Below are 12,505 nucleotides of genomic sequence, written 5' to 3' on the forward strand. Positions count from 1 at the left end.
ATTTTGATGGCTATCATATTTGGACTATTTGGAAGGGTTAACTTATTTTGTATATAAGCAGTCAAACAAGATCGGATGGAATCTAGCCTACTTGGGAGTTCGAACCTCCCTCGATCTATTCTATGGTGAGTAAAGCGCGTCTTGCGAGTCAAGAGAGGGATCGGATCAAGATGCCGTGGGCCCACAAAACCTTCGCGCACAAGAAGAGCGATCGAAAAACTGGAGGGCCCAGTGAGCCCACTGCAATGGCACCGAAATGGGGTCTGTAGGACGAGAACCCTACACCAGCTGAGATCCTTTCGTGCGCACGGCGTACCGATAGGCATTAGCCACTTTGTGACGGGGGCGACCATGGATTAACTAACAAGATGAAATAGCTATCATAAAAAAGCATGGATTGAACGTCTCTAGCTTTTAAAACCCGTCTTTTTCGCCTAAAATTAGCTAAAATATAGCGCGATAGAAGCCCTAAACTAGCTAAGCTAAGTACGTACGCAATAGCGCGGGAAGAGCCCCTACCCTATAGTTTTTTAGTTTGAAACTAGCTCTGAATCAAAGAAGCTAGCATAGCATAGCGAAAAGATGCTCGACATTATGAAAACCTAGATTATTATACAAGATGCTCAACCATTTCTCAAGACTATATAACTAATCAATGCTACACTCACCGGTAACGAACAGCAGGAATCGCATACAAAAGTTCACAATAAGTATGCCGGTGAAGATAAAGGCACATCCTGAGAAAGAAACTCGAAAATGCTCGACGAAGGGCCATAGAAGTGCGCTTTAAAAGCGCATTAATCAGGCTGTGAAGGTCACAGCAGGGACTATGAGACCCGATTAAGCGTAGGAATTAGTGCTGGAAGCCCTAGTAGTAAGCAGAAAAGAAAAAGTAGCCCCAAGCTTATGAATAAGCTCAAGATAGCCAAGATGGATGGAGTAGGGCTAGTCTAAGACAAGACAGACCGATCTCTATTCTCCTGCTCGCGTTTACAAGGTTTCCCACTCACTCTATTGAGTTAGAGCCCTTGTTGGGTTCTGCAAGGAAGCATCTCGATAGGTCCGCAACTTGTGATGTGGTTGATGCCCCAAAAGAGCTAAAATTCCATACTCGATTTGCCGGTTCTTCGTCCGACATTGGCATAAAAAAAGTAGAAATGGGTAAATAACACATAGATCGAGGGCAATGCGGATCCTCAGACATATATGAAATAGAATAGAGATGGACCAAGCTACTTATGAATGTGACCACAATTAACATCACTACGGTCGGGCTATCGAACACGGGGTCATAAGTGAATTACGAGTCGGACCAATCTGCGAATCGAGCGAGCTCCCCTTGCATGCAATGATGTGGTGGTGAACCTCTCATTCTAATTTAGTGCTCTCCGAACCGTGCTGGAAGGTTTCCCTTCACACGGCTCACCAACTTGATAATCTTAGCTATTAGGGAGTTTTTCTCTTTAAAGAGGAGGTGATCACTAAATAATGTTCTCCTTTGCTTTCATTATTTCATATCGGTAGGTTCAAAGATAAGTAATAGGAGACCTAAACCCGACTCTAATCAGTTGCCTCCCTCTCTGCCCTATAACTGAAATAAAAGAGCACGGCGAAAACCTTCTTTCTTTTTGAATTTTCCTTTTCATTTCTACCTCAAAAATTTTTTATCTATATGATATATAATTGTTGTCTATGTGCATCATACGTATTTAATGCTAGTTGAACAAAAAATATCAATTCTAAGGATAACTTTCGAACTAAATGTAACAGTTATCTCATCAACACTAGTGAGGCTTATTCGGGTAGTTCAAACAAAAGGTTATAGATTCAAAGAAACAATTCACTAGAGTTAACAAAATTTAAATTTCCATAATAAATTGTCGTAAAGGTGTTATACAAAACAAACCGGATATCAATAGCCATAACATCAGCATTGCTTCTTAGTGGTGGACTCGTATAATTTGGTGAAAAAACCTGTTGACACAGGGCACAATTATCTACATAATTGGTATTATAAAGCGATGATATTAATTTGAATCATTGCTCGAAGAGGTAACTGATCCCAACCTGATTGCAGATTTCACAGATGATACCACCTTTTTTATTGCAACACATCTGAATACAATTTCGATGAGCAAACTACATTGACGCCAAAACAAAATGAAAATCATATTCTCAAAAAGGTACTTCACACTTCAAATGAGTTATGCAAAAATTTGAACATGCTTCAAAAACATGAATAACTGTCAAGAAAATAACTCTGCCCATAACACAATAGATGTGAGAACGCCAGGCTAAAATCCCGGGGACACCTTTTGTCAGTCATGTAAGGCATAAAAAAAAAGGATTGGCACTATTCGAAGATAAACAACCAGGAGATGCATAATACTCAAAATGACAAAAACTCTTACAAATTCAAAAATTCATAAGCCAGAGGCAGCCCTTCTAATTAAAACACCAAAAATTTCCATGGGTCATTAATTAGAAATGTGTCTCTCTCACTCTTTATATGTTGTTAATTTTGCTAGGTCATCATACAATATCTGCCGCCCCAAGATCATAATCCAACAGCACAGCACTACTGTACAACTGGATCTGATATAAAGATGCTAAATTTTTTGGTGAGATTTATAAAACTGCAAATGCATCAATTTTTTAACTTTTTAAATTGAAAGATTCATAATTGACACATAATATGAACAGGTAAAGATTATCACATGTCAATTCGTTTCACGAGAAACGAATTCACTCAAATCAAGAGTCGAAGATGTCCAAAGAGTTTGAATTAGACCACATGAACCATATGAATGCATTCATTAATGCTTCCATGCCAAATGTAACAAGAGATCCAACCGAGTAGGGATATAGGCCAAGATTTTCATCACAGTGGCATCATTAAATGCACAACGGCCCAAAAATTTTCCAAAGATAGAAAAAAATTCTCAATAAAGCACAAATTTCATAAAACTTCCATGCTAGCACCCCAGAGGAGGGCAAGATACTTGCATCTTTTTTCAAAAAGTTGAACAGTAAATTTGGTGATTTTCGTATTCTAGCTCGTCCAATTTTCAACCCTCCGACAACTTATATATAAAAAACCAAAAATGTTTAAACATTAGCAAAATCATTTCAGAACAAAAGAAAGCTAAGTCAATTTTAAAAATATCGAAAAGAAAACGAAGAAACTTGAGCCGAAAATCAATCATACCTTGAGAAGAAACAAAAATAGTACAAACCCGTGATCGACCAAAAAGACCAAAAATAAAAAGAAAAATCGTACCTTTAGAGTGCCATTACAAGCACAGGGGGCTTCCATTTCTTTCTCTTCATCTTCCTCCTGACAAATCATGCACTCCTGCACACACCCTTTCGATTTTACCGAGGAAAAAGAAGACCCCTCGTCCACATTCCCTCTAAAAACCCCTCCTTTATAACCATTCAAGCCACCATTCCCACAAACTTCGACGCTTTCTTCTTCCGTCACCCCGCCACTACTGTCGATCGTTTTCGACGATAATTCTTGAAAAAATGCAGCTGACGCTATTATCCTGTACACACACACCATGATCTCGTCCACCATTCTTGGATTTCTCGCCCTCTGGGGCTTGGAAAAACAATGGTTCTGCTTTGTTGTTTTTTAAGCAAACAAAGTTTATCAGTAGAGAGAGCAGATGGGAAGTGGGGTGGGTTTAAATGAAAAAGGTTGATAGTGGCGGAATTTACGAAATAATGGGGGCATGCGTGTGTTCGAATGGACCAGAATACCCTTGCTTGTCGGCTTATTTACGTAGCGCCTTTAACAAATATCTTTCTTCAGTCTCTAATATATTATTAAACTAGTATTTAACGCGTGTGATGTACGAGATTATATTATTAAAAATTAGTGAAAAATTAATAGATATTTAAATTGAAAAAATAATATAATTATAAAAAATACAATTAAAAACTATTTTTTGTTAATTTTAAAAAAAATTTCTTAAATACAACGAATGTCGATTAATTTTTTGGCTAATAATCACTATCATATATCAAAATTTTAGATTGTGTTAGTCTAGGCAATGACATAATGCTTATTGTGTTTAGTATATTGACGTCGACTATCAACCTTAATACGTATTTATTTCTTTAATTTTCGATAAACTATATATTATTATTTTTTAGCATGTGATAAAAAAATTATTTTTAAATCATATTCAATAAAATTAATGAGAAATACTTTTTAAAACATTCAGTAATTTCTTCTAAATCTACATTCACAAATAATTTTGTGATATGACACGTGTTTGACACATTTGAATGATAAAAATAATTGTTTCATCGATATTTTTATCCAAATGAGTTGTGATTTTATAAAATAAAACATGTGATCATAAGTAAATTATATATAAATCAGAAAAGTTATTTTATTAATATTTACTATGTGTATTCCAAAACAATGTCAATAAATTTTATAAGGTTTTTTCTAATAAGATGCGAACTTTCTTTAGAATTGGTTTAATCATTTCCATTACAGGACATTTTATATTATCATGTATCAGTGAACTTTGTAATATATAAAAAAATTATCACATTAGTAATACGTAATAATTAAAGTTTTGTACAAATTAAAGAATAATATTTTTTATTTCTCGATCATGAAAGACAGATTTCGAACTTAATGTCTCGTTGTTCTCGTTGTTTCTATATGTAGGTAGTTCGTAACAACGAACAAATCTAAATTTAAACGAACATTACATCTTAAAAGGATTCAACTCATATATGGTGCTGAAAAGAGGAATCATTTCCGAGTTCAATTTTGGAGTAAATAAATTTAATAAGATAAATAGAATAAAAATGATTTCTAATATAATATGCAATATTGCATTATTTATAATTTAAAATTCAAATAAGGCATCTCAAGAAACAAAAATTATAGATTGAATGCTTTTGACATAATTATATCATACATCAACTCTTTCGAATTATGAAAATCTTGAAGCATGCATTGGGTGTTAAATATTTCTGATTATTGAGGGTAATATACATGTTTATTGAGAGTAATTTAATGTCCATTTGAAACTCTTTTGAATCTATCTCTTTTAATTTTCTTGTGCTTTCTTATTTGAATTTTTAGGAAGACAATTCAAGATATACAATATACATATGGTTTGGAAGAAAACTACAATGCATTAATTCTTTCAAATTAAGGTAATTTCAAAATAATGCGCATTTGGGATTAAAAAAAATTATGATTATTAAATGATAATTTAATGTCTATTAGAAAACTTTGTTGTAGTGATAACTTTTAACCTCAACCAATTTTATTTTTAGAAAAATTAAATAAAATAATTAAATATTGTATTTCTTTTTTAGTAAATAATTTCGGCAGAAAAATACTTAAAATAGTAAAATGTGTTTTTGAATGATTTACCTCGTGATTGATACTGAACATTACAATCATTTGTATTTTAAATTTATTTATACAGTTTTTAAGTAAATTGATTAATATAATCAATGCAAAAATTTTAATATAGTTTATGTTTTTAATAGAGTTTAGTTTCAATTTGAGTTAAAAAAATAATAATAAAACATATAATACATAAATTACGTTTGATTTAATATAAAAATCAATTAAATTCAAAATTGAATTAAATGAATTGATATAATCAATGCAAAAAATAATAGAAGTGATCATTTATTGTTGTAATATACCATTTAATAATCACAATTTTTTTTTATCCCAAATGCATATTGTTTCGAAATTATATTAATTTAAAAGAATTAATGTATTGTAGTTTTCTTTCAAAACCATATATATATTGTATATCTTGAATTGTCTTCTTAAAAATTCAAATAAGAGCACAAGAAAATTAAAAGAGATAGATTCAAAAGAGTTTTGAATGAACATTAAATTACTCTCGATAATCAGAAATGTTTGACACTAAATGTATGATATTACTTATGATCAGATGTTTTATTTTTCTTTCGGAATAATAGGCTGTTGTGTATATTATGAAAAGATTTTGTAGATAAAATCACAACCCATTTGGATAAAGATATTGATGAAACAATTATTTTTATTAGTCAAATGTGTCAAACACGTGTCATGTCACAAAATTTGTTGTGAATATGGATTTAGACGAAATTACTGAATTTTTCAAAAAATATTTCTCATTAATTTTATTGAATGTGATTTAAAATTTTTTTTATCACATGTTAAAAAATAATAATATATAGCTTATCGAAAATTAAAAAATAAATATGTATTAAGGTTGGTGGTCGACATCAATACACTAAACACGATAAGCATTATGACATTGCCTTAGACTAACACAATCTAAAATTTTGATATATGATAGTAATTATTAGCCAAAAAAATTAATCGTCATGTGTTGTATTTAAGAAAGTTTTTTAAAATTAGCGAAAAATAATTTTTATTTTTTATAATTATATTATTTTTTCAATTTAAATATCTATTCCTTTTTCACTAATTTTTAATAATGTCACCCCGTGCATCGCACGAGTTAAATACTAGTATTAGTAATGCTGAACATTGCAATAATTTGTATTTAATATTTATTTATACAATTTTTAATAAAAATTAAATATATCATAGTAACACAAATCATATAACAAATTAAATTGATTGATATAATCAATTCAAAATTTTTAATGTAAGTTATGTTTTCAATAGAGTTTAGTTTCAATTTGAATAAATAATAATAAAAGACATATAATACATAAATTATATTTGAACTAATATAAAAATGAATTAATATAATCAATGCAAACAATAAATGAAATTATCATTTATTGCAGTACATATATTTCAATATTCATGATATATTTTTTTTTATATAGATATAGATTTGAGATCTTTATAATAATTAACTTTTGATGTAATGATCTATTTTAATAATTATATATATTAATAAAGTATTAAAACTTTAATATAAGTCACATGTAGTTTAGCAGATATAATCTTTATTTATTAAGTATCAAGTTCTACGCACAATTCTCGTTGCTCTTTTTTTATTCCTTCCTTTTATTTATTTATTTTTTAAATTCACATATCAAAATTGCACTTTAGTTTCTCACTATTTCTTATAATTACATTTTGATCCTCATTTAAATATAAACCAAATGAATTATAAAAAATATTATACAAGCACACAACGCGTATGTCGGTATACTAATATTCATTAGCCCTTATCATTAAGCTCACTTGGTTTACTATTCTTGTGCTTCCACTTAAAAAGAAAACTAAAAACTACCAAAATTAGTTTTGCAAACATTATCAGTAAAAGTTTCATTGTTTTGTTATATTAAAAAGGTGAGTTGAGCTCGTAATTTTTTAACCCACCAAAATGGCGGTCGGGCCGACGCAGCCATTTCATCTAAAGTCAATCTGCAAAATTCAAAACGTGACAAGATTTTTGGCTGCACGAAGGCATCGATTTTGATTATATATATATACACGGTATGGCTAGGTAACAAGACTATAAATAAATTGGATTTTTCTTGCTTATATCTTACTTTTTTGTATTTCAGATGGATATGAACAATGATTATTGGATTTTCAAACCATATAAATGTCATTATCTAGCACCGCCAATACGCATGCATTCTTATTTTTAGCATCAAATATAACAATATGTTGGTTGAGATGGTACCATGCTAGCAAAAGAAAAAAAAAATCATTTTCAAGTTAGTTTGAAAATGAATTTCAAATAAAACATTATATGAAAAAACTCGTTCTGATATTATTTGTTATGATCAAAATGACAGAGAAATAGTCTTGAGTGGTTAAGAGACTGTTTTAGAATTTTGAAAACATGAACAATCACTTAAAATAATGAATATAGTCCAATTTCTTTTTTTTTTTTTAATAATTGGGGTTTCTACATAATCTTCATAATAGAATGGGAAAAGTAATTTAAAATACATTTATATATAGATTAGAGTGCAAAACAATAAGGGTACCTGATTTTTTTTTTGATAATTCGAAACTTACTTCAATCTTACTTTTCTTCCCCTTTAAAGATTTAGTTAAAATATCTCGAAAAAATTATATTTTTTTGATAAAAATTTGTGTGAGACGGTCTTATAGATCGTATTTTGTGAGACATATCTTTTATCCGGGTCATCTATGAAAAAATATTATTTTTTATGCTAAGAGTATTACTTTTTATTGTGAACATCGGTAAGGTTGACGCGTCTCACAGATAAAAATTCGTGAGACCGTCTCACAAAAGACCTACTCTATTTTTTTTAACACTTAGACGGTATTGATACATGAGAATGAGATGAGAATATAATAGGTCTTCCCAACCTCATTCCTATTTCCATGCTTTGGAACGAGTACTCATTCCAATGAACATGAAATAGACATTCATATACCATTTGGGTTGAGTTTATCTATTTTCATCCTCTAAACTTTCCAATTTAATTTTCAAATTGGAAAGTTTCCTATTATTTACTTTTCATATATATTACTGTACATATTTATCAATATATGCTATATTTTTATTTTTCAAATCTTTTAATTATAGAAATTTTATTTTTTTTATAAACAATTGTAATAAAGTAATACTAATAATAAATAAATAAACATCACAAATAGTAGCAAAAATAATATTAGTAATAAAATGATAACAATAATTTTATAAGAACAATAAATATAAAAACTATTATTGTTATTTGATGATAAAAATAAATTATTAGAAATTATTAATAATATAATAATAAATAAAATAAATAATAATATTACAATTATCACTTAATTATGATATTTTAAAATTAAACAAAATTAGTTATTATTTGATAGCGAAAACATTATTATTATTATTATTAATGATAAATAATAAATAGTATTTTATTCCTTTCTTAAACATATCAATCATGTCTTTAGAACCTGTTTTCGTAGGTGGAAATAAAATGACCATTCACATCTCATTTACTATATCATGAGATGTGAATGAGAATATTCATTCCAATGAAAATGACCATTCTCACTTTCAGTTTTTATCTATTTTACGAAAAAAATTACTTTATTTAAATTAAAGATTTTAAATATACATTCACTGCAATGATAACAACAACAACAAATAACAAATATTATGATTATTATTTTATATATTTTTATTTTTTATAATAATCGTATTAATAGTAAAAAAAATAAAATGATGATAATTTAATATAATGTCAATATTATTAATTAAAATAAATAAATATTAAATCAATAATAATGCTAATAATATGAATATTTACTTGATAATAATTATCATATTTTATTAAATGATAGTTATTTTATCAAATAATTTAATAATAATAATATTTATTGAGTAAATTATTATTTTGAATTTTTAATTAAAAAATATATTTGATTATTAAGTCAAACTACCATGTGATGTAGGTAGGTAGGGACATTCATTATCCATAGCGATAAATTAAACAAATGTAAAACCAAACGAAGGATAGATTTGTAAAATCAACTTTAGGGTAAAATATATATTATTTTTGTTGAATCCCGGTTTTCTGGTGCCTAAACGCAGCAGAAGTTTTAAAATTTTTATTAGATCTTGACATTCAAGATGTATTTGGACACTCCTATGGTTTTATAATCGAATATTCATAGGGTGCTAGAATTATACCTTTGGTGAATTAAATCACTTGGCTCCAACTAATCCGGTATAGGCGGATCTAGTTCTTGATGAATCCCTACGAACGATCTTCAAAAACTCTTTCCTTCAATCCTTCTAATTAGGTCCACGACTAGAAGATTTGTTCCTCTTCTAATTTGCACTAGAAAAGTTAGAAGAGATTTTTACGTTGAGATCAAAAATTTTGAGAGAGGACTCAAATCTCTTTTTCTTGAAAAGGTGGCCAAAAATTTTGGAGAATTTTGAGATGTGATTCTCGACAATCACAATAAGGAGAGTGTGGAGGCTAGGCTAGGTCATTTTTCCTTTTTATTTCATTAAAAACAATAGCCTTGACTTAAATGTCATAATTAACATTAATGAGCTTGATTAATTAATTGGGCTAGTCCAACTAATTTAATTAATTAATCAAAGTCCATTAACAACTTTAATTATTTAATATGTTGGACTTGTACTCCTACAAGCCTATTAAACATACTCTCAATATATTTAATTTAATATTTAATAAACTCAATTTTTGAGCTTAATAAATTAAATCAATTATAAATTCAATATTTTAATTTAATATTTAAATTATAAATTCAACTCCTTGAATTTTATCACCTTCAAAATTTAATATTTAACAAACCTAACTTTTGATTTTAATAAATTAAATTCTCAAATTCTATAAATTCAACTCCTTGAATTTATTCTCTCCAAATTTTATAAATTCATAAATTCAACTTCTTGAATTTACTATCTTATAAGTTCAACTCCTTGAATTTATTTTCTCAAAATTTAATTATCATAAATTCAACTCCTTGAATTTACTATATCATAATATAAATTCAACTCATTGAATTTATTCTCTCAACGGGAACAAACGATCCAGTGCTTGTGTGACCCTCAATGGTTCAGGGATACAGCTAGCCGTGAGTTCACAACTCTTTGTGGTTCAGGACATAATCCTTTATTTGGGCTTACCCTAGTTAGCCCCATTCTTTTCATCAACACCTTGATTAAAAATGTCAGAACTCATTTCTGTTTGCACCCATCGGATCATGGTAAAAGCGTCTAATAGCATCGCCCCATGATCCCCTAGGTATCACTGATATCCCGATCGAATCTACAACCATTGGTTTATCGAGGGTTGCATATTAATTCGACCACTATGTGATAACTATAATAGTGGCATCACATGTACGGTTGGAGAACTCCTTCTCTAACGTACATCTCATACTCTGGCCAGAGATTCCATGCACTATTATTACATCAGATCACATAGGATATCCACACCCGCAGGTGAGCGGTAAATCCCCGACTACAATGCACTGGCTCCTATATGTGTCGCAACTGTACCCAACCTCGCCACCTGATGACTCTCCTGGAGCCGGTAAACGAGTCAAAGCACAGTCCTAACATATAGAGCCTCAGTGTTGTCCCAGGTCGTAAGGACTAATGGTGTACAATCATAACCACGGACTTATCCTCTCGATGAATGATAACCACTTGGAAAGTCCGAGGGAGGATTGTTCGGTATAATCATCATATGACTACCCATCTGCATATTTGGACATATCCATGCCCTTACCAAGAAACGCAGTACACAACATCACAGATGCTAGTCTCGAGCTCAAGCAACCTTTATCCATGTTTTAGGCGGCTGAATCGACTAGGAACGAATTTAGAATATGCAGTGTTTACAAATGAGTTTCAACATCGAATTACGATTCATTTGTATTAAAGCATAATCAAGGACTTTATCTATGATGATTGCATGGGTATACAGATAAAGTATAACGAAACCATTAAAAAGTAAATTATATTAAAATAAAGATTGTTTATTACACTTGAGTCAATAAATTCCCCAGCCAACAATTGGTTTTACTCTACAACAGTTCGGTTTTTCGGTTTTCGGATTTGAATATCTGGTCCAAAACCAAACCATTTTATTACGGTTCGGATTTTTTGTAATACGGTTCGGTTATATGACCGGTTATATATGGTTAGCTAAAATTTGTTAAGAAATAAAATTATACGTCATTTTATGCCTTTAAAATCTAAACCATAGTATTTGTCAAACATTTAATTTGTGGGATTAATCTTATATTATAGATATAGATAGATATATATATATATATATATATATATATATATATATAAACTGTGTTGTGTACAAATATGTCATACGAATATAATAACAATATATAACTAATTAACCATGCAAACACGAAAAATGCATGAATCCAATAGAATATTCAGAAATAGGAATGATAACAAGGTGTCAACCAGTTCGAATAGAACACCAATCATCTTACGAAAAAATTAATGAAATATATACAGAAAAGAAATATAAAACGTCGACTCGTGAGTGGTGAGTGCTGAGAAAGAAGAGAAAACGATCGGATTGAAAAATCGAGGGTTAATGATACTAAGTACCTAAATCCTAATAGGCCCATTGTACATAAAAAGTCTTATACTTAACAATAATATAGTCAATTATGCATAAAAATCTTATACTTAACAATAATATGGTCGGTTCGGTTATTCGGTTTTTTGGAGGATTAAAACCAAAAACCGAACCGAAAAACCGAATTTCATAAATTTTAAAACCATAAACGACCGAAAAACCGATAAAAAACCGAACTATTTAAACCGAATTATTCGGTTCGATCGATTTTTTCCTTTTTTCGGGTTTTATGCCCACCCGTACTTACAGGGCATCTACTCTAACAATTTTTACACTTCTTATATTATAATTATCATTCATGTATTATTATTTTTTGCCATTAGATAATTGATTAACATTTTCTATGCAGCGTAACATACATGAACTTAATTTTAATGAACGACTGTCGACATGCGTAATGCTTGTAATATAATAT

The 12,505-nt window shown here is 29.6% G+C and overlaps 1 protein-coding gene across 1 annotated transcript in view; it reads right to left on the bottom strand.

Moving 5' to 3' along the window:
• Positions 1-3,684, bottom strand: part of LOC142547510 (uncharacterized) — a 12,826-nt gene extending 9,142 nt beyond the window's left edge. The window contains exons 1-3 of the mRNA XM_075655844.1: positions 3,281-3,684; positions 2,068-2,139; positions 1,907-1,974 (exon numbers count right to left, since the gene is read on the bottom strand). Coding sequence (XP_075511959.1) covers positions 1,907-1,974; positions 2,068-2,139; positions 3,281-3,580 — 440 coding nt within the window. The 5' untranslated portion in view covers positions 3,581-3,684. The remainder of the gene's footprint in view (positions 1-1,906; positions 1,975-2,067; positions 2,140-3,280) is intronic.
• Between the last annotated feature and the right edge of the window lie 8,821 nt (positions 3,685-12,505).

Source organism: Primulina tabacum, chromosome 5 (genome assembly GCF_025594145.1).
Source record: "Primulina tabacum isolate GXHZ01 chromosome 5, ASM2559414v2, whole genome shotgun sequence".
Classification (NCBI taxonomy): Eukaryota; Viridiplantae; Streptophyta; class Magnoliopsida; order Lamiales; family Gesneriaceae; genus Primulina; species Primulina tabacum.